The following is a 26197-nucleotide window of genomic DNA, read 5'->3' as shown; positions in this document are numbered from 1 at the left end:
GAGCTTGGTAATGAAACTCACATTCTAGGGGGCAGGGAGAAAAAAACAATAAATTAGTGAAATCCATACTGTATCAGACAGAATTAGTGCCATGGAGAGAGGTGTAAGTCAGGGAGCAGACAGGTTACCACTTTTAACACGGTGGGAAGGGAAAGTGACACTGGGCAAAGGGGCCCAGGAAGGAAGCGAGGGGGCAGGTCAGCTAAGCGTCTGTGGGAAGAGCCTTCCCAGGGGAGGAGTGTGTGCAAAGGCCCTGAGGCCAGGGAGGAAATCAAGGCAGCCAGTGGGGCCCGGTTAGCAGGAGGGCGGGCGCTGGGTGCCCAATCCTCAGAGCTCCCGCTCTTCCTGAGCTGGAGACCCTGGAAAGTTCTGCCAGAGGAGCGGCAGGGGCTGACGTGGGACCAGGGCCTTCCTTTGGCTCTGAGAAGAGACTGAAGGTTAGTGAGGTCGGGGGTGGGAGACACTTGGAGGCCACCCTGCAGATCCGGGCAACCCCGAGGTGATGGCTTGGGACGTGGAGGTGGCCGAGAAAGTGGCCAGGAGTTGTCAGCCTTTGCCATGTCCTCAGGAGGGCTGGAAGGGGTGCAGCGTGGGGTGCAGAGGTGGATGGGGGGTGCAGGGCAGTTCCTGCTGCAGCCACAAGCCCATGGGCTGCACTCAGCTTCTGGAAGACGAGTCCCAGGGGCAGAGGCGCCTGGGTGCCTGCAGCTGCAGGTAGAGCCCGGCCCTGCGCACCCTGCAGGGGGCCGAGACACTTCAGCTGGGGGCAAGACTCTGCCCCAGCAGCAGAGGGTCAGGACTTCCCAGCAGAGGGAACAGTTCCCTGGGCTGGAATGCTGTGTGGCTCCGCCTGGCAAGTTCTTTGCCTCTGACTGGAGGTTTGGAGGTTACCTAATTGTTTCCCCATAATTACCTGGGAAGGGTTGCCTGGGACGCTTTCAAGACACAGACTTATGAGCCCAGCGCTAGGGAAAGGATCATCTTCAGGCAGGTTTGGGAAACATGGATGTGGCATGGCCTCCTCATCTCACGGAGGGTCATCAAGACACCTGCTCCAGGCCACGCGGCCACGGCGGAGCCTGAATGAGGCGGCCCCAACTTTCCACGAGCGGGCCCACCTTCCACGGGGCTCTGGTTTTCAGACGGCGTGGTAGCCTCTGCCTCTTAGAAAAACACGTGTAGTGGGGGGATGGTCGACCCCCCGGTTATGTCCATGGCCCAGTCCCTAGAACCACGAGTTGACTTTACTTGAAAGAAGGTCTCTGTAGATGTAACTCAGCTGAGGACCTGGAGGTGAGGTCATTCTGGGTTATGGGGGCTGATGCCAGTGGACAAACGTCCTTATAGGAGAAACACAGAGGTAGGTGGGATGCCGACAGAGGCAGTGGCGTGTCCAGGACGGCGGGCTGGGAGCACGGGGGCCAGGGTGGGCAGGGCAAGGGTACCACCCCACCCCAGGGCCTCTGACACTCGATTTCAGACCTACGGCCTCCAGAGCCACGAGAGGGTAAAAGTGCTGTTTCAGTCACACCGTTTGTGGCAGCGGGTTCCAGCAGCCAGAAGCAGCTAACGATGTCACAAGACGTGAGTGCCTTTAGACAGGCCCTCCCCCAGCTCGGGCTCTCACGGGTCCCTCCAGTTCCTGGTTCCTCGGCCAGATGGCACTGGCCAGCACCTCGTGCTGCATCAGAGCTGAAGCTGCTGTAGGACGTCCCCAGCTGGCGTGCCGTCCTGATGCCGCCATCCTGAGCCAGGCCCGGCTCCTGCACTGAGCGCCGTGCTTGGACCGCCCGCCTGACCTTGCATGCCCTCCGCAAGCGAAGTCCTCCCCTGTGGCTCTGGCCTCTGGGGGAGGCTCTCGGCAGGACCAGGAGGCCAGGGTGGGCGCCGGTCCCTGAACTGCAGCGCAGGGGAAGGTGAGCAGATCCTCAGCTCACCAAGTTTCTAAGGTGAGGAAGGCACCTCGGGAACGACACAGCGAGTCGTCAGTGTACACACACAAGCCGACGGCCGGGCAGCAGGCAATGGAGGAGGGGCCCAGCCGCAGAGCCATGTCTGCAGTCGCACCGACAAGCACCAGGCACAGCTGCCACAACAACTACCCTTCACAGCGAGAGTGGGAGAAGGGAGAGGAGAGCGCGGAAGGGCGACTTTTTTGCCCTTCTCCGCAGAGGAAAAAGGAATGATGTGGCCTATGGGCAACAATGTTAGGATTATTCTAAACATTATTTGTTAGTTTATTTTTTGGCTGCCTCAGGCCTTAGTCGCGGTGCGCGGGATCCTCGTTGTGTGCGCGCCGGCGTCTCTCTAGTTGCGGCGCGCAGGCTCAGTAGTTGTGGCGTGCGGGCTTAGTTGCTCCGCAGCGTGTGGGATCTTAGTTTCCCCACCAGGGATCGAACTGGTGTCCCCTGCATTGCAAGACGGATTCTTAACCCCTGGGCCGCCGGGGAAGTCCCGACGGTGTTATTAAGGCACGAACGTCAAGATGTGACATTTGCAAAACCTGTGACATCAAACCGCCTACGTTAAAATAAGGTTCTATTGGGTTTATAATATGTTGACATCAAAAGCTTGTTCACAACTCTCATCAAACGGGTATAACATCCCTGTGAAGCCAAAGTACAGGTTCCACCACTCTCTGAAAACAGAGCATCCAAGGAAACCCTTCCTGAGCTGAAAAGGCATGTGGCCAAGAAGCAGTTACCTGAGGACCTGTCCTGCTCGTGGACGCACAGAGTCAATTGAGATGAAGCACAGGTGCTCACAGATACGGTTCACAGCTGTAGCGGCTTGACACTGAGATGCTGAGTGTGGTTGCAGGAAGGAGCTTGACGGGGCCGCTCTCACTGCTGGGGTGGGCGCCTCTGTAACGCTCACTGCAAAGCACGCTGAGCTGAATGAGATTTTCCCTTTTCGCTTTTTTTTTTTTGGTAAAAGTGCCAATCCTCTTCAAATTTCTTTTGGTTAGCAAAACCAGGTACTGAAGTGAGTCCTTCTTAATGGGGAAGACCTGCATCTAGATTATCCCCATTTCACAGATGTGTAAGCTGAGGCACGAAGTACTCAGGCTAAGAACTCACAGAGTTTTCTGGAAGCAGAGACTTCTGGGTGGTCTGGGATGCTCTGAGGCCACAGGAGCCCCCGCTGAACCTTGCCTCCATCCTCTCAGATCTCACCCAACTTCCCACCTGGTCCTGCTGGTCACCCAGCCTCCGGTCATCCACTCCAGCCACCACTGTGGTGCCACGAAGAAGCCTTTGGAAGCCAAGGTCGGGCTCAGCGACTCACCCTTTGTTTGGGGAGTGGGGGTGATTCCCCTAAAACAAATCCCAGAGGAGATCTGCTGACCTGTGTGGCACAGACGTGGCTGTTACTTGGGGCAGATTACTAAGCTATTGTACGTAACACTTTCAGACCAGGAGCAAAGGAATTTGCAAGAGGTGACTGTAGGAATTCAGCTAAATATCAGTGTGGCTAGCTCAAATAAAATTTCTATTTTATTTGCATTAATATGCACCTCTAGCTGTTTACCTTTCTTAAATATCAAATTACTTTCTTTCTTAAATTACTTCCACCTCCACACTCCCCTCTTCAGGAAGCTTGCCCCCAGCAGAGCCTGGCCTGGGCCCCAAGCCCACGAGCATCACAGGTCTGCGCGGGTCACACCGTGATCAGCGCGACTGTCTGCCTCTGACTGACAAGACCGCAGGCCTGGTCTGCCTGGGGCCACCTCACTGGGCCCCCGCGGTACCCACAACTGAGCCACGTAGATGCACACCCGCCCCCGCCCCCAAGAGCCACGGAACCAACACATCGCCAGTATCAGAGTGGCACCAGGGTGGCGCGAGCACCGCGGTGTGGTACCACTGCCCTAATCAGCTTTCCTGGGACACCAGGCAGAAGTCTATTCGCTGACACAGCCTGTGAGAAATACCTGCAGCCTTTCCTATGGTGTGAGCACAAAACTACCAGCACCAAGCAGAGAGCAGAACAGAAGCAGGAACAGCAAACGAGACAACAGAGAGAGGAGAATTTTCCTGAAGTGTAATTTTCCCAGTAATGTAATGCTAAACCCAGTGAGACCTGGCAAGGTGAGGGTCACTCCTGGAGGGCCTGGCTCTCACCAGAGCACGTGCGGGAAGGGCTGTTACAGGTCAACCTTCTCAAAGCCTTCAGCGCATTTCAGACGGCAGGCGTTACCTTCTAGTATACCTTCCCTGAAACATAGGTGGCTGTACCCTGTATGAACTGATGACATTTAAACAAGCCTGATAAAACTAATGTTCAGAAGTTGTGGTTTCACTAGGGCAGAACAGAACTAATTACAATGATTTGGGGTACGACTCCAACACAGACTTGGGGAAAAATTTAATGCAAATATTTAGCCACTGGAACATACAAATAAATATGCTCAGAATAGCTGAGGAAAAAAACCCAAATAAGTGTAACTGCCCATTTCTCTTCAGTCCCAGATATTCCATTTCCAAAATACTGATAATAAAATATACAAATCAACTAATAAGAAGACATAGAACATTCAACACAAAACGACCTAAAATAAAAATAAAACCAAGGACAAACCCTAATTATTTTATTTCTGTATATCAAGACTACAAAGAGCATTTAAACACTTAATTTATTCTTCAAATTAAGAAATTATACATTTTGTTTCAATAACGGTCACGGTCTTGAAAGTGTCATTCAGTTCTCCCACATTTAGAAGTATATTGCTAATTCTGGCCAGTTCAACACGACAGCCCAGAGCTCCAGTGGCAGCGAAACACCAGCCGTGGGAGAGAAGTCGCGCGTGGTCCAGAGTCCTCCACGGCCCCAGCATCTGTGTTCACAGGTGATGCTCTGAAACGCTCTCCGTTTTGGAGACTTGTGGAGACTGAAACCACCCAGGTCCTGATAAAGTGCCGAATCCCGAGAGAACCACCCAGGCCCCAGGCGCCTGGGCCGCCCGCCCCTCCTGCACAGCAGCACCGACGGGGGGCAGAGGGCGCGGGAGCACGGCACCCCCGCACATCCAGGAGGACCGGCCCGCGGAGCCCGGGCCGCAGTGCAAAGGCGCAGGGCCACTTTGGTTCAAGTGACTTTAGACGGCGCTGCAGGGTCTCCTCTCCCCGAGCCCTCGTGGGTCACACACGCTGCAGGGACTGGACCGAGACCCCCTCCCCTGAAAGCTCTCCAGGCACAAGGTGGAGACAGAAATGGAAACAGAAGGAAGTTCCCGCCTCACACACACACCCCCACAACAGTAACGTCCGAACCATCAAGATGCAGGGCAGCGGCAGGCCGGGAACAAGCATGCGAGTCCCGTTTGGGGGAAATGGCTTAAAAAACACAAATAAAATATTACCATTGTTATCTACTTTCCAAACCTAACCACTCTGGGAAAAGGCAGCAGGGGGGAAAAAAAAAAGCCTTTAGTTTTACCAATTAGGCTTGTAAACAATTCAACCACACAAGAAGCAGTGGCCCCGAGAGCGAGCCTCTCTGCCCTCAGGCCTCTCTGCAGATCCAGAGCTGGGCCAAGCCACAAGCAGCGCCTCTGCCAGGAGCCCGGGCCACGTGGCTCAGGCTGTGCTCGGTCCCACCAGCAAAGCCAAAGCTTCATCTTTGGTTAATTTCACTGAGTTGCCACCAGTCTTAAAACTGTGCTCTTCTTGGCAAAATTACTAAGTTAGCCATGTGGCACATAACATTTGTTATTTTAAGTTATTTGAAAAGCAACGCCCATCTAAATACGAGAGCACAACTTAATAAATCATTTAAAAATGCAGGAAGAGGGGTGGCGGGGGAGGGACCCAGGAGAGCCAGGGGTCCAGCCTGGGCGCCCTGCTGGCCGGAGGTGCCGCGCGGAGGCCCTGGCCTTCGCCGTCAAGGGTGGGCCACGGCTGCACCAGTACAGCTCAGCTCAGCTCGAAGCCCGCGGCGCACTCGATGGCGTAGAGCAGCTTGCTCCGCAGCAGTGCCTCGTCCTGGAACTCGGGGAGCTTCAGCAGGTTCATGCAGGTGCTGGCCGTGGGCAGCCGCTCCAGGTCAGAGCCCCCGTTGTGAATGCAGAACGCGGGGTACAGCTCCTGGAAGACAGCAGGTGCGCAGGAGAAGGTTAACAAGCACGGCCTGAAGTGAGCTTTCCAGACTCGTACACAAAAGCTGCCGCCCCCAGTCACCTTTCCCCAAAAGGACGCTCGCTCTTTCACTGCGCTCAAGACTCAGCTCTAAATTTCTACCAAATACTGTACCCTGGGCTCCACGCATAAAAAGGGATAAAGAATAGCATTAATTCATGGGAGACATAGCCTTGTCAGTGAACAGGGCCTCTAAAGCTTTTATTTTTTAGTTTTTAAAAATGTGTTTAAAATTCAGAAAGGTACAAGGGTAAAGAGCTGAATATATAAACCTCTGCTTACACCGAACCACAGGAAAGGCAGAAGAAGCCCGTCTTCTCCAAATGAACCACACTGTGTGGATTAGGCTCAGGGGCCACGTGGATGCAGCAACAGGGAACGTAAAGCAATTTCAATTAAGGAGAGAAAAAGGCAATCTCTAAATATCGAAAGCAAAATGAAACACATGAGCCTATTTATTGGTGGCTTAATCACACAGAGGAATATTTCCAGTGTTTTAGAATTGCAAAGAAATCTTAAACGGTTTTCAGAAATGTCACAGTAAATTATCGGTATTGTTCTAAAACCACTGTAGTATGATGTATAACTGTTATATAAGTATTTTTTTATGGCTGCTATTAATTTTTAATTAATTAATTAATTTTTGGGGCTGCGCTGGGTGTTTGTTGCTGTGCGCGGGCTTTCTCTAGTTGTGGCGAGCGGGGGCTACTCTTCGTTGCGGCGCGCAGGCTTCTCATTGTGGTGGCTTCTCTTGTTGTGGAGCACGGGCTCTAGGTGCGTGGGCTTCAGTAGTTGTGGCATGCGGCTCCAGTAGCTGTGGCTCACGGGCTCTAGAGCGCAGGCTCAGTAGTTGTGGCGCACGGGCTTAGCAGCTCCGAGGCATGTGGGATCCTCCCGGACCAGAGCTCGAACCCGTGTCCCCTGCACTGGCAGGCAGATTCTTAACTACTGCACCACCCGGGAAGTCCCACCATTATGTAAGTATTAGAGAGAACTATAGCTTATAGTAGGACCCTAGAACTTATCAGAGGAAGCAAATGAACTAACAGGAGCCAAGATTTTCATAGGTAAGGAGAGACCCCAATGTAAAAATCAAAGAGATAAAAACCTTATACGCCTAAATTTCAATTTGAAAGAGCAGTTTGAACTTGTGATGAATTTTTCTCTTGGGGACAAAAGAACGCCCATTTCCTAGCTCTGTCCACTGAAAAGGCCTGGACACAATGACCACCTGTGACAATGAACAGATCAAGTGCCTGGGCTTTGGTCTCTACCAACCTATTCTCGAAGAAAGGAAACAGGGCTTCTTGGGAAAACATCTGATTCCAGACGTGGGCCAGGAAATGAACGTGACAAGTGTTACTATCTTGTCATACCAGAAAGCAAGAAAGCGACCCAAAGCTACCTGGGACTCTGGAGCCCACCTGAAGGCCCTCACCCACCCATGGATGGGATACTGACTATCAAAGAGCGACTGCAATGGATTGAAACACATCAAATGTTAAAAGTGCATAATGATAATAAAGGAACCAAAATGTACTTTAGAAGATGCCAGTTATCCCCCTCAGTGTTCTGATAACTTGTAAATGAGCAATAATTAAGATTTACTTGATTATTGTATCTTGGCTGTACAAACAGTCCTCAGGGTAACCAAAGAGTTGATGAGAAAAAATAAAGTTTTTCTTTATAGAGAAATCAGCTAAGAAAGGAAGAAACGATACAACTGGAAGACGGCTGCTTTCAAGCACAGCAAAGAATGGATCTAGGCGACCGCAGCACAGTGACCGCTCAGTCCCTCAGACGCCCAGATGCTGAAAGCCAGGACGCTGGAAACAGATGGAGCCGCGTTGCAGAGACGACTCACGACCACGGGGTCTGATGCTGGAGCCAGAGGATGTGAGCATCACGACGGCGTCTGTGCAGTGTTACTGCCAAAGGAAACATTCACATCTAGAATCCGGTGAAACCTCTAGCGACCAGTTTACAAGACATGCAAAGAAGCAACCCAGCTCCCCCACTGACTGGACCACGGGCACAGTCGGGGAGGGCGGGGCCTGCAGGCCAGAAAAGACTAGAGAGACGCCCCAGGCAGACGCAGCACCTGGACTGCGGCTTGTCCGCAGCACCAGCACCGATGGTATCAGGCATTCGCTGTCATTTTTTAGACATAATAATGACGTTCTGGCTATTTTTTTAAGCTATAGTGTAAAAATTCCCCCAGCTTCCCAGTTCCCACCCCATGAGCAGCAATGCTGTGGGTGTCTTGAGGACCTTCCACAGAGACCTGATGCAGAGACAAGAGAGTGTTTTCTCCCTCCTCCACCTAACAAGCATAAAGCGCTAGTACATTATAGACGCTGTCTGCACCTTGACGGTTTTCCATCTGATAATGTGTCTCTGTGGCCTTCCCACACCAAGCCGGTCTCCCCACTGCTTCTCTGTAGCTGCATGGGTCCCAGCAGGCACGTGCAGCACAGTTTGTAAATGGACACTTAGGTCTTTTCCACTTTTTCCAAACAATGATGCAATAAGTAACCATGTCCTCAAGTCACTGTACACTGGGCAAAAGTATCTGCAGGCTGAACTCCTAGACACTGTTCCAGACAGAACACGCCAGGTCCTTTGATGGTTACAGATAACCAGTGACTCCCTTTGTGATACATGAACGTGATTAGATACAAGATGTGATGCATGCGTTCCCTTCCAGCAGGAGCACAATGAAGTGGGGACTGTCTTTACCCAGACAGCCTCAGTCTGCTAGCTCTCAGGCCTGTGTGCTCTTGCCTTTCCACTACCAGGGTTTCAGAAGCCTGGCTAGTTAAACTTCCTTGCCAAATGTATGCAGGAAACGGCGACAGAAAAGCAAAATGGCAGCCCAGCTCAGGTGCCTGGTGAGTAGTGAGAACCAGGACGGTGGACCTCTGGTCGGCGCCCTTTACACTAGCATGCTCCCTCCTCAGAGCTGTGACAGGAGCGAAAACGCTTCAAATGCCACTGCAGAGGCAAGTCTACTCAGCCGCAACTAGAGAAAGCCTGCGCACAGCAACGAAGATCCAATGCAGGCGAAAAAAAACAAAGAAACAAAAACTGTGTGGCATGTTAATATGTGCTAAAACCCACTGTCTTTACCCCTAATTATAGTTTATGTGCCACTTTTTAATTTTTTTATAAATTTATTATTTATTTATTTTTGGCTGCGTTGGGTCTTCGTTGCTGCACGCGGGCTTTCTCTAGTTGCCGCGAGCGGGGGCTACTCTTCGCTGCGGTGCATGGGCTTCTCATTGTGGTGGCTTCTCTTGTTGCTGAGCACGGGCTCTAGGTGCGCGGGCTTCAGTAGTTGTGGCACGTGGTCTCAGTAGCTGTGGCTCACGGGCTCTAGAGCGCAGGCTCAATAGTTGTGGCACACGGGCTTAGTTGCTCTGCGGCATGTGGGATCTTCCCGGACCAGGGCTCGAATTCGTGTCCCCTGCACTGGCAGGCAGATTCTTAACCACTGAACCACCAGGGAAGCCCCCCATGACCAACTTTAATTGCTAAAAATATTAAGCCAGTTTATAGGAGATCAACATGAATTACCAGAAACGACACAGTAAGGCCAGGTAACATGAAATAAGTAACAGTGAGCAACTAGGAAAAAATATGCTACTGCTCATGCATCATTCTTCCCGAACACCCGACGTCAATTCGTAGCCTGTGTTTTCTTCAGTTCAAAAGTGAAACCAGCCTGAGCCGCAGACGCGTGACACTGATCACTCACGTCGTGCCCGCCTGGCCGCAGCAGCTCTTCGCTTCTAACCCCCAGCACAGTGACAACCCTCATAGCAATAGGTCGACACTGTGAATGCAGGGGAAAAAACCCCAAATAAAACCAGCACCAGGATACACAGATAATAACCAATCCTTCAGTGATGGAGCTGAAATACTCAGTTAATGAGGCTAAAAACATAGTACCAAAATAATAAACCAGGTGTTCTGACACACTGTCAACGCTATTCTCTGAAAACGTGTACGCACTACTTCATTCAGCCCCATCTGCTACCCGCTGGCTTTCTTAGTTACAAGCTGGTGTTTAAAGCCAGCCGCGGCGAGCTTGTGTACCTTAAACCCCAAGAGAGGGGGGCGGGAACAGCTTGTCACAAACTTGAGCAGTTTGCGCTTTTCCTCATCCGTGAACCCTTCCACAACTCTCCAGAAGACTCTGATTACCGGGTGATCAGCAGAATAGCCTCCTATGACAAAAGGAACAGACATTTCTATTAAAAACGAGGTAACTGCAGCAGCAAGATTCTCCTAGAGGCACCAGAGGAACAAACTTTTAAGACTGATTCCTTTTCGTCGTGCCTGTCCAGTGATGAGCAGTCTTTTCTTCTTTCAGCTCATGGCTGGAAGCCAACTCTAGAGAAACACCTTTATGCTGTGCTGGTAGATGATGGGCAAGTGCATAGCAGGGAGAGAAGCTTCAGAAGGTAAAGTACCAAAGGCCAGAGCAAGGAACAAGCACCTGCATGCAGCTACACGATGAACCCTAGCAGCAAAAGATGCTGCAAAGGGGTCTGAGTTTTAAGAACTCTGCTAGGAGTTAAAAATCAGCCTCTGCTGAGTAGCAAACCCTAAATAACAAAGGATTTACATGATGGTCACACATCTAGAAATAGCAGAAACATTGGGATTTTTATTTTTAATAGAGCTAGTTACTTTGCCAACACATCTTAGTATCTAAATTTGTTTTATCACCCATCCTTCCGACAACAAGGTAGAGACCATGGTTACCAACCCACCCCAGCACTCAACTAGACCACTGCTCTGAAGTGGGATATCTGCTACCTACAGCTTTTAATCTAGTTAAGTGCTTCCTAAAACTGAAATAATTGCTATATGTTGTTCCCTCATTGTTAATATACTACAGAGATACCATCAATAAAATATCTTAAGTGCATTAATTGGCACCAAAAGGAACATGGTAATATTTTAAACCTATTTACTAGAATAGGAATAGCTAGGATCATTAAAGGCATACGCTTGCAGTGCAGAGAGGATAAAGCAAAGAAGCCAAGACCACTTCCTTGGCAAAGGAAAGCTTGGATTGATTTCATTCTTTTCAACAGAAGACTTGATAGTGAGGACAATGTGACCTTAGGTATTATCTGCCTTTACAGAAACATTCGAGTTCAAATTTAGAGCAATACAAATTAATTACAGAAAGGGGAGACACATGCACACATTTATATACATATAAATATACACACATGGATATACGTAATTTACTTTAGTAAATTTATAGTTCTGAAACCATCACCACAATCCAGTTTTAAAACATATCCATTTCCTCAAAAGACCCCCGTGTCCACCCCACAGACAACCATGATCTGGTCTGTCTCTCAGTGTGCTCTTAAAGATGTTTCACTAAACGAAATTACACTCACGATACTGTGCAACTTTCACTATGATCCATTTCCAAAACCTTTTCAAAATTTACCTTGGAGGAAAGGTTGGGAAACAGCACTCAACAGAACAGAGGAGTCTGGATAGGTTTCTTTTTAAAATTGTCGTAAAATATGTAACATAAAAGTCACCATTTAAACCATTTTCAGGGTGTTAATTACATCCACATGGCTGTGCAACCATCGCTGCTGTTTCCAAGCCAAACGTTTGCATCACCCCAAGCAGACACTCCTATAACCACTAAGCAGTAACTTGCTGTGCCCCTCCCCAGCCCCTGGTAACCTCTCATCCACTTTCAATGACTAGGAATTTGCCTCTTCCAGGTATTTCACAGAAGTTGAATCATAGAGTATCTGTCCTTTTGTGTCTGGCTTATTTCACTGAGCATAATGCTTCCAAGGTTCATCCATGTTGTAGCGTGCATTTGAACGTCATTCCTTTTTAAGACTTAATAATATTCCCATTGTATGTCTACAACACATTTGTTTATCCATCATCTGTAGGTGGACACTGGGGGTTGTTCCCACCTTTTGGCTCCTGTGAACAATGTTGCATGAACACAGGTGTTTCAGTCCTTGCCTCCAATCCCTTTGGATATAGACCTAGGCGTAGAATTGCTGGATTATTATTTTTTTAATATTTATTTGTTTGGCTGCGTCGGGTCTTAGTTGCGGCACGTGGGATCTTCACTGCGACACGTGGGATCTTTCGGTGTGGCACACGGGCTCTAGAGCGTGCGGGCTTAGTAGCTGCAGCACGCAGACTCCCTAGCTGTGGTGTGAGGCATGTGGGATCTTAGTTCCCCGACCATGGATTGAACCCACGTCTCCTGCATTGGAAGGTGGATTCTTAACCACGGGACTACCAGGGAAGTCCTGAATTGCTGGATTATATAGTAATTCTATGTTGAGCTTTTTGGGGAACCACCAAACCATTTTCCATGTTGGCTACTTTACATTCCCACCAGCAATGAATGAGGGTTCCAGTTTCTCCACATCCTTGCCAACACTTGTTAGTGTGTGTGTGTGTGTGTGTGTGTGTGTGTGTGTGTGTGTGAGAGAGAGAGAGAGAGAGAGAGAGAGAGAGAGAGAGAGAGAGAGAGAGAGAAAGAGAAAGAGAGAGAGAGAGAGAGAGAGAGAGATAACAGCCAGCCTAATAGATGTGAATGTATCTCCCTCTGGTTCCAGTTTACATTTCCGTAGTGGTTAGTGATGCTGAGCATCTTTCTGAGCATACTGGCCTTTTGTAATCTCTTCTTTGGCAAAACGTCTATTCAAGCGCTCTGCCCGTCGTTGAACCGGCTTGTCTTCTTGTTGAGTTGTAAGGGTTCTTTACACATTCTGGATACCAGACCCTCATCAGATATATGATTTCCAAACATCTTCTCCCATTCTGAAGGCTGTCTTTTCACTTTCTTAATAATGTTCTTGGATGCACAAAGCTTGTAATTTTGATGAAGTCTAATTTATTTACTTTTCTTTGCTGCTCCTGCTTTTGGTGAACCCAATGCCAAATCCAAGGTCATGAGGATTTATCCCGGTGTTCTCCTAAGAGTTTTATGGTTTTAGGTATTACATTAAAGTTCTTGATCCATTTTGAGTTAATTTTTGCGTATGGTGTGAGGTGGGGGTACAGCCTCATTCTTTTGCAAACATCCAGTTGTTCCACAATTAACTTTTTATATAACTGTAAACTTTTCCAAAGAGGTTCTACCATTTAACACTGCCACCAGTCAAGAGGGTTCAAATTTCTTCACATACTAACACTATTGTCTTCTTTGAGAACAGTCATTCTAGTGGGTATGTAGTGGTATCTCATCAGAATTTAATTTGCATTTCCCTAATAATTAGTGGTGTTAAACATCTGTTCATGTGCTTATTTGCTTACCAGACATTCTTATATATCTTCTTAAGTGAAACACTTTATTTTCTGCCCATGTTTTAAAATTCAGTTGTTTATATTATTGAGTTGCAAAAGTTCTTTATATACTGTGGACATAAGCCATTATTAGATATATTACTTAGAAATATTTTCTCTTAATCTCTGGCTTGTTTTTTCACTTTTTTTCCCTCCTTTTTTAATGGTATCTTTTGAAGTGCAAAATCTTTAATTTTGAGAAAGTCCAAATTTCTATCAATTTCTTTTTTCTGGATCATGCTTTTGCTGTACAACTGAAAACTCTGCCTAATCCAGAAGTCATGAAGATTTTCTCCTATATGTTCTTTTAGAAGTTTTACAGTTTTGGCTTTTACCTACAGGTCTCTGATCCTGTTGAATTCATTTCTGCATATGGTGTGGGGTCAAGGTCTAAGCTCATTCTTTTCCACGTACCACTGAACTGTCAAATCATTAACTGTAAATCTAAGGATCTGTTTAACTCCCAATTATGTTCCACTGATCAATATGCCTATCCTTGTGCCAATTCCACAACGTCTTAATTATTATGGTTTTATAGTAAGTTTTAAATCAGAGTGATAATCCTTCAACTTTGTTTCTATAAAATGTTTCGGCTATTTTAGGTCCTTCACATTCCCATATAAATTTAAAAATCAGTCTGCTGATTTTTACCAAAAACCCTGAAAATACCAGAATAACAGACTATGGTTAAGGAAAACAAACCAAAATAATAGTGGTTGTTTTGAGGATGATTTTTTTTTTCCTTTTCACTGCTCCCAAGTATATAAAATAAAGTTTATGGGACTTCCCTGGTGGTCCAGTGCTTAAGACTCCACATTCCCACTGCACGGGGCACGGGTTTGATCCCTGGTTGGCGAACTAAGATCCCGCATGATGCGCGACACAGCCAAAAGAAAAACAAAACAAAACAAAAAACCTCACAAACACCCAAAGAGTACACCAATCCAACTTTGAACAACCTAGTTATGCTTTTGTTATTTCATTAATGACTAATGTTGTTGAGCATCTTTCTATGTGCTTACTGGCCATTTGTATGTCTTCTTTCTGGTTTTTCATTTTCTTGAAGAGTAAAAACTTTCAAGTTTAATTTAATCAAAAGTAAATATTTTGAAGAGGTTCAGTTTTTAGTTTTTTCTATTTTTTGGTCTAGCACTATTTTTCAAAGCAGAAGACTGGAAGCAACCCAGTGGCCATAAGAAGAGGCTTAATAAGGTAAGTTGTGAAGAGAAAAAAGCAGGCTGCAGAATAGTGTATACAAACAAGGAAAATAAGAATGAAATCTGTACTTATATGTAAATATGTAAAGACACCAAGAACAGTGGTTACTCCTGGTGGGGACGGGCAGGGGAGGAAAGGGATGGTGAGAAATGAAACAGGAAGAGGAGTTCACTGTAACCCCATACACCCTGGGTTTTAAATCATGAATGAATTACCCATGTAAAAAAGCATGTTAGACATTACTTTGGAAATATGACCACCTGTAACATTTTCAGGGATGAATAACCTAGTAGTGATAACATACCTGAATAGTTTGTAAAGGATTTTAAGTCCTCCAGACTTATGGGAACTTGTGCACCAGAAATTAATACCTGAAAAAAAAAAAGTTCAGGTTATAAAACTGGAGGCAGATTTTAAGAAGGCCTTTCACATCAGGAAACACCTGTGTTCCCAGGTGCAAGAAGTGGACCTGGATCTCCTGCTGGTCGAACATCCGCAGCCACTCCAGGCTCACCACGTTGGCCAGGCCCTGCCGAAACGCCAGGCAGTGCTGGCGGATCTGCCTGTTCAGCCGATAGTCGGCCACCAGGTGGATGTACGCAATCCGGTTGGCACTGCTCACCGGGATATCTTTTCCACCGAATTTTAGTTCAACCACCTGTGAATATCAAAATAAGAGTCAAAAACTTCTCAAAGTATAGGGTAAAACAAGAGCAAGAACACCTATTTCAAGGGAACCTGACTGTGTTGCTCTGTACACGAGAATCTTAGTGAAAACCAGCACGTGTGGGCTCACAGATGGAAGAGTCCTCTGATGGGACCCTCCAAAGCTTGGCATGTTATTCTGTCTTTAAGATCATTAACCACCCCGGCTTTCTCCAAAGTACCAAGGAATGATGCTACAATGTAATCATGGCAATTCCATTAAAAAAAAAAATGAGAAATCACACAGGGCAGTAAAAAAAAATTAATTAAAAAAAAAAAGAAATCACAAAGTGCAAAGATATGAACCGAATGATCAGCACGAGTCAGAAGGGATTCATTTTGGAGAAAACGCAGCTTAAGGAATTAAGGTTGTAGTAAACTGATTATTCTTACTTGCACATATAAGTAGCATATATTTCTCTGTTTCCATATTACTACCATAAAGTACTTTGAATATGATATAAAGGGTAGTGGTAATCACTAGAAATAACTCCATTTCTCACGTACCTGCAAGCATTAGAAAGAACTTCTTTATCACTGTGTAATGACACTCAGAAAATCGCAGGGTCAGGAACCCCCGGGAAGCACCCCTGGAGCGTTGGGGGGAATGAGCCGCAGTGGAGATGGGGAGCCTGGACTCGGGTGCCCCGCACCTCACTTCACTGTGTGCCACAGAGAAGTCACCCGGCCCTGAACTCTATGACACGGTGATACTTGCTTTGTCCATCCTGGAATTGTGACTATGTAAACTCACATAAGCAAAGCTGACTAGACACAACTCCACAGACAGCTACAAATATGTAAGCCTAATTTGCCAGAGTAGACTTCAGAATCCTCATTTACTAGTGCTTAAACAAAAGAAATGCATTCTCAATGTGTGTGGATGAGGTAATGTATGCCAAGGATAAAGAAATAAAAATACATCCCAAATAGTAAACAAAGACATTCCAGAGTGGAGGAGTTATTTAGTAAGGGGACTGCTGCCAGTGGAAACTGGGTAACATTCAAAACAGGCTCAATACGCCTAGTAAGTAGGGGGCAAACTTGGGGGTAAAAGCAGAGGAATGCTTAGATGACGGACCACAGGAAAATGACTGATACCCTCCCCACCCCGCCATGATCTCCTTCACAGCCTTCAGCCTCCTGGTAGTTATTATATTCCAAGTGCAACAAAGATACCCCCCTCCCTCTGGGTGATGCCATTTTACCCCAATTGTTTTATCACTTTACAGAAAGGGCTATTTTAAGATCTGGTGATGGCTTTACTTAAATTATCCTCTGTCTGATGGTTACACAACCATCTAGTGCTATCAAAGCTATGCAGCTTTATCAGACGACGCTTCACTGCTCACTAATTCACGTTCTCAGTGCTGGAACCGCCAGGTCCGAGGAGGGGCTCTGGGGAGAGGCCGCGTTGCCTCTTGTGCTGCTCTCCCAACAGGCCTCCTGTCACCCGAGCCATAGAAGCTGGCTGTCCTGTTTCCACAGCTAAGACACCGCCCCCCTTCCTTTAAGTGGATTAAAAGCAGATAATAAATGATGATGTACTGTGTGATCTGGAAGAAAAAGGACCCGTGAAGGTATCGTTTAAAGAGCTTCCAAAGCCCCCGTTACCTGACTAATCAGACAGCACTGACATTTCTAGTAACTTTAAAGTGGTTACACTGGTAATTTAAGCTCCTCTCTCAGGCTCCACCTAAAAAGCTATGTATGTTTAAATCACGTCAAATCTGTCCTCAGAGTTCCGTTTTGAGGGGCATATTTAAATCTTTAAACATGGAATCTTTAAAGCAAGGGCTCTCCTCTCTGCCGCCCAGGACGTCTACACCTTACAGCCCTTGGGAGTGCACAGGCACCGCCCCCTCTACCCCCCCCACCCCCACCCCGCAGCCGTCGCTCGCAAAGGGGCTCATTTCATCCTCACAGCAGCTTATCCCCTTCTGAAGATGAGCACGGGGTCTGTGACTCGCCCAAGGTCACACAGCAAAGCAGCAAAACCAGGGCTTTAGCCAGGCTCTCATGATTCAAGTTCAGTTCTCGTCTACAGAACAGATGATTATTTATGGATCCATCTTAAACCCTGAGCATTTTCCTCAAGGGAGATATGTGCATAAATTAGTAATCTAAAATTTCAGGTTCACTTTTGAGTAGGCTAACAAGCAGCCATACTGATGACACTAAAGAAAAAAATTGGAGAGCAACACCATTATTTTAAAAGGGAAGATTCATTAACATAACCTGCCAACATAATGAAGTATTTGCATATTACAAATCTTTAAATCGTGATGTTTTATAAACCTAAACCTGTATATGAGAACTAGGTTTTTATATATATTTCTACAGAAATCCATACGATCTCTCCCCAAATTAGGTACTTTACCAGTGACTTTAATTTTTCCAATTAGACTCTTTAGTATAATTATTCTTATGCATTATCATCTATAATCTCTCTACTCAGTGGTAATTTCTATGAATAAATGGAACATCCTGACTTCACACTTTTGCTTTTAACAGATTCCAGTGTTATCAGTGGCACTTTAATGGAACTCTTACATATGCGACATCTCACCATTACCGTCTATTTCAGAAGGAAAATGGGAAATACCCCCATTAGCAAAGGCCTCGGCGACGGCCCCAAAGTTTTTATTTCGTTTCTTCTAAGTCGTGCCACTAGGTGGAGCGAGGCAACAGCAGCACCACTATCTGCATGTTGACATTTCCTTCTGACAATAACAAATCCCGTCTTTAAAAAACATCTCAATTTTGCAGTGTTGAAATTTCAGCTCTATGAGATGGAAGAAGAGGTCAAAACAAAACAACCAAATGAAATATGGTTCTCAACCCCTCATCCTTTTATCTTACAGCATCGATGCCAGTTCTCAAAGATGCCTAGACGTGACCAAGCAGGAGGAAGGAGGAGGTCTCAGGAAGCATTATTTCCTTTATTCCTGTTTAGGATTTAGTCCACACCTATTTCTGAAACAGGTAGCTTTAAAGGCTAAGAAACATACTGAAAACTCAAAAAGCACAAAGGTCTTCATTTAAAAAATATCCAGAAGGTTTAGACAGTAGGATGTATAAATCTTTGTGTACGCTTTTTGCTTCAGTTTTGGAAGACATCACGATGGAGAATAAACCACGGAACAGTTCTGTAGTCTGCGGGGGAAGCCAATGAAAAGATACGAAATCTCTTAGTTTTCCTGAGGGACTGTCGGTACTACCACACAGCTCTGTGTACTATATGTAACACCACAGTGAAACGGCACTGCACACCTGCTAGGAGGGCTATTATTTAAAAAACAGAGAGAACAGGAAGCAGAAAATAACAAGTGCAGACAAGTATGTGGAAAAATCGGAACCCTTGTGCACTGCTGGCGGGAATGTAAAATCGTGTGAAAACAGTACAGAGGGTCCTCAAAAAGTTAAACACAGAACTGCCATATGACCCAACAATTCCACTTTTAGATATACACCCAAAATAACTGAAAACAGGGACCCCAAAAGATATTTATATAGCAACAGCCATGGCATCATTATTCATGATAGCTGAAACAACTGTAATGTCCATCGACAGATGGATAAACAAACATGACACATCCAACAATGGCATGTTCATCAGTCTGGAAAAGAAGAAACTGGAATGTCCTGCCTACCCCACCCCCGTCCGACTCAGATAAAATCCACTTAGTCCAAGACACTGATCCACAGAACGTAATTTTACAAATGAAAATTACAGTCAAACTCCTCTCATTAAAAACTTTTTCCACTGCTTAACCAAACTGTGGTTTCTCTGAATTCTGGAACCACCTGACCCAGAGAATGCCCAGGACCTGTCCTGACTCACAGAACCAGAACCTCAGCTTCCGCTGACAGGAGGTGCAAGTGTCTTGTTATTAGTTTCCCTACTAGCTCTGAAACGCACCTGTTAGGCTCTCTTACCCCGAAATACCCCCAAATCAGCTAAGGAATGAAACGTCGGCCCTCCTCCTGAGCGTATGTTTAGCCTTCCTGAAGCCCAAGGCCCTGAAAGGTCCTCCTCGGATGCCAGGATAAAGCCCAAGGCTGCTCAGCTCTGTGTACCTACTCTCCTCCAAGCCTGTGAAGCTTCAGCCACTTCCAAATCAATCTGTTTACCGACCTGGGGACCCCTCATCACCCACCCAGAGCCTCTTCCGGGCAGCCTTCCCTGATCTACTTGGATGGGAGCGTTCCTTTTGAGCTACTACTAAACTACAGATCTCACAACGCAGATCATACCTGCCTCTAGTTAGAATGAGTGTGCTCTTACAGTTAAAGGCAATCTCCTCCGCACAGCCCACTGGCTGGCGCACAGAGCGCCACCAACCCCTCCTGAATGATGAAGGAGGGAAGAGCAGGCATGGAGGCAAGTAGGCGACACCACAGAAACACACCCAAAGCCACGTCGATCCAGACGGGTCAGCGTACACGGTCACCAAAATAAACAGTCAGCGCTGCGCCACAGGGGCCAGTCACCTGTGGGGTCAGTGCACGTTCCACGCTGCCTGGACTGGACACTACGGACCTGCTGAATACACAGTTACTTTTAAGCTGGCAAAGCTGATAACCTTTGAAAGCCTGGATTAGAAACCAAGGAATAACAGAAATTTAGAGAAGCAATTACAAAGTTTAAAGATAACAACACTTTCATAGTTAAAGTCCAACTACTAGATTCAGAAAAGATTATCAATCTACATAAGAATAGCAGAAAAGATGCATCTCTCCTGCGAAAGAGACAACTTCTATGAAAACCAAATATAAGTCAGAAAAGCACGGTTGGTTACTCTTTTTTTTAAGAGTTAGAATGTTTTTAATCTGACTGAAAATATAAATATACATGTAGTAAGACGATATTAAAGTTTCAAATAGACATCAGATCACGACTACTCTTAAACATTTGATTTTTATTCTATCATTTCTCCTAGTATGTTAGTGTATCTCATTAACATATTACACGACCAGAAAGTTAAATTCATCACAATTCATCCTCATTACAATGTTAAATGAAACTGTAACATAATACAGTTATATTTGATGTACACAGTTCACTTAAACTCTTACCAAATAAAGCGTTCATATTAAATGGCAGAACGGAGAAAAGACTTCCGAAAATGGGAATGGTGGTGATGGAGTATAACTCATAGGAGAAGAGAAATTAATTGATATGGAGAAATATGAAGCGAAAAGCTACATGGAACTATTTTATTCAGGGAGAAAAAATTACGTTTTATCCTTCAGTTAGTCAAAATTGCTCTACAGTCTTAAATTCCAAGTGAATTAATGCTTAACCTTTAGGGTCACTCATATCTTCCTTATTTTATCCAGAATTAACTGGATACTATTGCACAAGGAAGCAAGAGGCACTTAAAAGTAACCGGAACACGACGACCCAATCAGCATCATAGTACAAGTTGGTTACTTCAAAAATCCAATGAGATATTAACAAACATGACTTCCAAAGTGCTCAAACAATTCGATTTGCCTGTGTGCATCTTCTAAAGGTCTGCAGACTGTGGGATCACGTGCACGCGTGTTCCAGTAGACAGAATTGTACGATGACCCCACGCCCACCTCCACCACCAGCTTCACAAGCTCCACCTCGCGGCCAGTCTAGGCCGTCTGTGCCTTCACCTACTGGCCCGGTTCTCATGGCGTCCGAAGCAAATCCCGGGTGTTAAATCGTTCAGTATGTATGGTGCACATGAGTGTTCACAGCAGTATTATTCCTAAGAGCCAAAAAGTGGAAATAACCCAAACACCTATCAACTGGTAAAGAAAATGAGCCATATCCATACATCATTTGGCCAGAAAAGGGACTGAAGTACACCTGCAACACCCAGTAAACAAAGGCAGGCACCAGAGGCCACACACCCTAAGGGTCCAGGTGTGAAAAGCATCCAGAAGAGACAAGTGCACAGGGACAGGAAGTGGGCCAGTGCTCGCCTAGACTGGGGACGGGCGGGACTTGCTGCTGGGCACACGGTGTCTCCGTGGTGGTAACAGTGTCCTAAACGTGGATGCTGGAGCTGGTCGTACTAACCTGCCTTGTACAGGCTACAGGGCGGAATTTATGGTACATGGATCCTATCTCAATAAAGCAGCTATTCAAAAACTTAGCTTGACTCTCTAGTATGTTATTTACTTTTTTTAAGGATAAAAATAACAGGAGCACCCAGATGGATACTGAAGGTCTGCGTTAGAGCTGCCGAGGGCCACTTGGCGTGGATGAGGAACAAAGGAGCACCACCTACCCCCACCCCAAGGCTCCAAAAATGAGGCGAGAGGCAAGGTTAACTCACAGCCACGCGAGTGACCTTCACAGGAGGACGGCTGCTGTGCCTGGCAGCCTGGCACCGTGAGGGGTGACGAGGGATGCACTCGCCACCAGAACTCCCCCAGCTCTCCTCTCAGCCCTGGGGACTCTTACAAGGAAAATGCGCACAAGCTCACACAGCGAACGCAAAGGTCTCTCACACCAGAGCCCCGACTCACCTGTGCCTCTCCGAGGTCGTTGTTCACCACAGTGAAGTTCAGCCCCAGCTCCTCCACGTCACCTTCGTAGCTCTTGAGAAAAAGCAAATTCTTATACACTTCGGGGTCTAAGGAAGCCAGGTGGTGGATGTCCACATCCGCGCTGGTTCCAAGCAGCTTGGACAGGAAAAAGCCTGCAAAGGGCAATTCCACCAGCATATTTTCATAGAGAGCCTTCAAATGAGAACAAAGACCACTGATTAGCATTTCATAGGAACTCTTTTTTCATACTTTCTAAAAATAAGAAAATATATGTCCAATTTGGTATTTAACAGAATCCTAAGATAGCAGACACTTCTTCTCCATGAGGAGGAGGAGGATGGTGGAAGCTAGTATTTGGTGAGCGTTTACCACGTGCCAGGCCACAGTTTAAGCATTCAATGCATACGTTCACTACGTAGAAACTTCTAGAACAGACTACCAAAGAATTTTAGGGCTGAAATGCCTATGGGGATTTTTAAGAGCCACAGCCTTCATGCTACAAGAACCTACCAGGTGCTTTCCGTGAAGTGTTTTGCAGGTGCATCAGTCTCCTAGGGCTGCTGTAACAAAGCACCACAACTGGGTGGCTTCAAACAACAGAAACTTATCGTCTCCCAGTCTGAAGGCCTGAAATCAAGGTGGCAGCAGGGCCACGCTCTCTGGGCGGGCGCCAGGGGAGGGTCCTTCCTGCCTCTTCCAGCTCCGGTGTTGCCGGCACCTTGCTGGGCCCTGGCCGGTTGCTGAGCCCCTCCGGCCTCTGCCTCTGGACGTGCTGCTCTCCCCTGGTGTGTGTCCCTCTCCTTTCTCTTATGAAGACGTCAGTCCCTGGATTCTGGGACCCACTCTACCCAGTATGGCCTCACCCGAGCTTGCCTACACATGCAAGGACTCATCTTTCCCAATGTCGCATCACAGGTACAGGGCATTAGGCCTTGAGCACATCTTTTTGGGGGTCACAATTCTACCCACAACGGCAGGCCAGACCATGTCGGTGACCATCCCTCCACTCTGCCCTGTAGCACAAAAGGAGCACAATGTGTGCCAAAGTTGGGTTTCAGGTAATTTCCAATATCAAGAAATATTCTTCTTCTTTAGATTTATTTTTCACCATCAAATGGGGGGGAAAAAAAAGCATTCTTAGCTCGGTGACCATACAAACACAGGTGGCAGGCTATAGGCCCACAGGCTGTAGTTTGCCAACACATATTGTAAAATGAAGAAATCGGGCCTTAGAACTCTGGAGATCTGTCCAGATATTGAGTTAGGAGGCAGCAAAACTGGTGTCAAAACCCAGATTCCCTGGTGCCCAGATCGGTGTTTTCACTGTAAGTTACTGTCTACCTTTACGTCTAAGGATGGCAATGTGTAATGATTTCTGCAACTATTTGTATTAAGGTATAATTTATATAACGTGAAATGTACAACATGCCAGTACTTGCTCACAGCTGTGCAACGACCGTTCAGATCACGACAGAGAACACCTACACCCCTCCCCAAACCCAGCGCCCCCTCAGCCCTCAGTCAACACCCTCCCTCCCTCAGGCGAACCCTCACTCTACTGTCACCGCAGGTAAGTTTTTGCCAGTTCTGGAGCTTCATAACTGGGGCTACACAGTATGTGTTCTTTCATACCTGTCTTCTCACAACATACTGTTTTCGAGATTCACCTATGTTACTGCTGTTAACAGCTCTACCTAGTCAACTTGACGACGGACATGTGAGTGGTCTCCAGTCTCGGCTACGATCATAGAGCTGCTGCATCAGTCACTGGCCTGCCTTTCTGTGGGTCTGTGCTCTGATTTCTCTTTATTATATACCTGAGCAGGCTCGGTGACAGTGGAAGTACTGGAGCACAAGGTAGGTTTAACTGTATTAGACACTGACGTGCTGTCTTCCAAAATACAATTTCTTTTCGCCATGACCAGCAATGTAGGAAGGTTCTAACTGGTCTACATTCTCACCAATTATCGGTATTGTCACTCTTAAAGTTTAGTTATTCCGGTTGGTGTAACGGGGTAATCTAATCTCATTGTGGTTTTAAATTACATTTCCCTGATGACCAGTGGTGTTGGATTACATTAAGTGTTAGTGTTACTATATTAATCTCCAGAGATTCTCCAGCAAAAGAGAGCAGGAAATACAATTATATAAAGTTTTCCAATATAATGTCAGGGTTCACCTGGCATGATACATATCCTTATGGCCTGAGGCTGTAAAATGCAACAAGGAATCAGAAATGTGCTGTAAAATTTTCAGAAGCATTATTATTTTATTGTAGCAGATGACTTAGAAGCCCTAACAAATCTTTCTTGTCAAAAATATTCTAATGAAAATAATAGTTACCACTTATTGAATGCTTGCTACATAACAGGCGTTCTGCTAAGCAGGCAACATCAGTGACCGCATTTCCATTTGGCCCCCTGGAAACTCCAACTGACTGTAAGGTAACAGTGATTCTTATGTGCAAGTCAAGGGGAAATCTGGATTTCCCCCACAAAGGCCATGTTTGTTACAATACATCTAATCAGCAGAGACACGGATCCTCCGAGAAGCTCCCATGGCTGTCGTCGCCCCCACTCTCAGGGGAGAAGGGCTGTCGGTCCCGTGCTTGGTAAATGCAGAGCTGGAAGCATCGCCGTGAGCACAGGGGGTCATGGACCTTTCTCTGCTTGCAGGGCAGTCTGCGACCCCAGAAGGACAGACAGACAGGGCGTGAGGGCTGGACTAACTCTGCCTTAGCGACCACTACCATCAGCTATGCCGTGTGACACACTCAGATCTCCTTTAAACCACTGTTTGAGGATTCAGTGCTATGATGCTATGCATGCACTAAATCAAGCAAAATTTAATCAAAGGGGTGATCTCTCAGCCATGAAACTAACTTCAGAAGTCACTCTTCCAAGAGGCCACCCACCTGGCCACACCCACACACGCTAAAGGCTAAGCACAGGGTTTAGTGAGACAGACCTGTGTGACATAACTCATGCCAGAGGGAGCTGGCCCTGCCCACCCATCTTCCCCACATTAAAGATGGCCGCCTTGTGCCACTGTGCGCCGTGGGAGGGACCCTTCCGGAGTCACAGCTTCCAGCACTGCTGCACTACTGAACCCTCTATCTCAGGGGTCCCCAACCCCCGGGCTGTGGCCTGGTACCGGTCCGGGGCCTGTAGGAACCGGGCCGCGCAGCAGGAGGTGAGTGGCGCGTGGGAGAAGCTTCATCGGCCGCTGCCCACGTCGCTCGCGTTATTGCCTGAACCATCTCCTCCCTCCTCCCCGCCGCCCCATGGAAAAACCGTCTTCCACGAAACTGGTCCCTAGTGCCAAAAAGGCTGGGGACCGCTGTTCTATCTCATACTCGGGTGGCAGTCTATAGTCACTGACCCTTAAACACACCAGTCTTCCGCACTCATATGCATGCTTCCCCCTTCCCCTTAAACGTCCAGAGAAAGCTCAGATACCCCCCGAGACCCACATGTTAAACTCTCACCCACTAGTATGACTGGAGGAAACTAGAAAACAGCTACGAAACATCCTCCCAGAAGTAAGTGCACTGCCTTAGGTTCAGAAAGCTACTGATCGGCACCTTGAGCCGCACTCCCGAGGGAGGTCACCGCTTCTCAGGGGTTCAGGCTCCCCATCTTCCCCCCAGTGGAGACCACAGATGCTCTGTGCCAGGGAAACTGGAGTGTTATGTCCCTGTGCTTTTACTTGATTTGAAGACTAATGATTACCCAATTAATTTTGAAAAGATGGCATAAAAGGACTTCTTAATTAGAGAATGAGTAATAAAATGGCAACTGGCACTTAAGCCATCCACTGACAACGTAAAGAGTGAGGTGTTTTGAGAAGCCAGGTTTGCTGCAAGTTAAGGATGGCTAATACTATTAACCTGAAGCACTTATAAACCCCATTACTTCTAAATGAATGATGCCTCCAAAGCCAAGGAGAGCATTCTGCAGAAGACGACATGATTGATCCCAGGTGTTTTAGAAAAGCCTCATTTGTACAGTGGACTGTAAAGTAAACTCAAAGTGTAAATCATCCGATGTTCAATATATAAGGTCATTGTTTGCCATTTCTGCATTAGTAACAATAAACCTGTGAAGTTTGTTAAATCTATCAGAGCTACCTGAATTTTAAACAGAAATTCCACTGTGACTCATAAAATGTAAATGCATAGGTATAATTTTTTACACGAGGCAGGTTTAAACCTTTAGAGCATTTAATATACAAGCACTAATAAATGA

General features: G+C 46.7%; 1 protein-coding gene across 1 annotated transcript in view; it reads right to left on the bottom strand.

Moving 5' to 3' along the window:
* Positions 1 to 5915: 5915 nt before the first annotated feature.
* UBE3C (ubiquitin protein ligase E3C) overlaps positions 5916 to 26197 on the bottom strand; it is a gene marked incomplete at its 3' end in the record, with an annotated part of 112929 nt that continues 92647 nt past the window's right edge. The window contains exons 19-23 of the mRNA XM_079710952.1: positions 21930 to 22142; positions 15184 to 15372; positions 15019 to 15085; positions 10236 to 10366; positions 5916 to 6086 (exon numbers count right to left, since the gene is read on the bottom strand). Of these exons, the coding sequence (XP_079567078.1) occupies positions 5916 to 6086; positions 10236 to 10366; positions 15019 to 15085; positions 15184 to 15372; positions 21930 to 22142 (771 nt within the window). The remainder of the gene's footprint in view (positions 6087 to 10235; positions 10367 to 15018; positions 15086 to 15183; positions 15373 to 21929; positions 22143 to 26197) is intronic.

Source organism: Hyperoodon ampullatus (assembly GCF_949752795.1).
Source record: "Hyperoodon ampullatus genome assembly, chromosome: 9".
NCBI classification, from domain to species: Eukaryota; Metazoa; Chordata; class Mammalia; order Artiodactyla; family Ziphiidae; genus Hyperoodon; species Hyperoodon ampullatus.
Note: the sequence above shows the minus strand (reverse complement) of the source record. Positions and strands in the feature narration are given on the sequence as shown.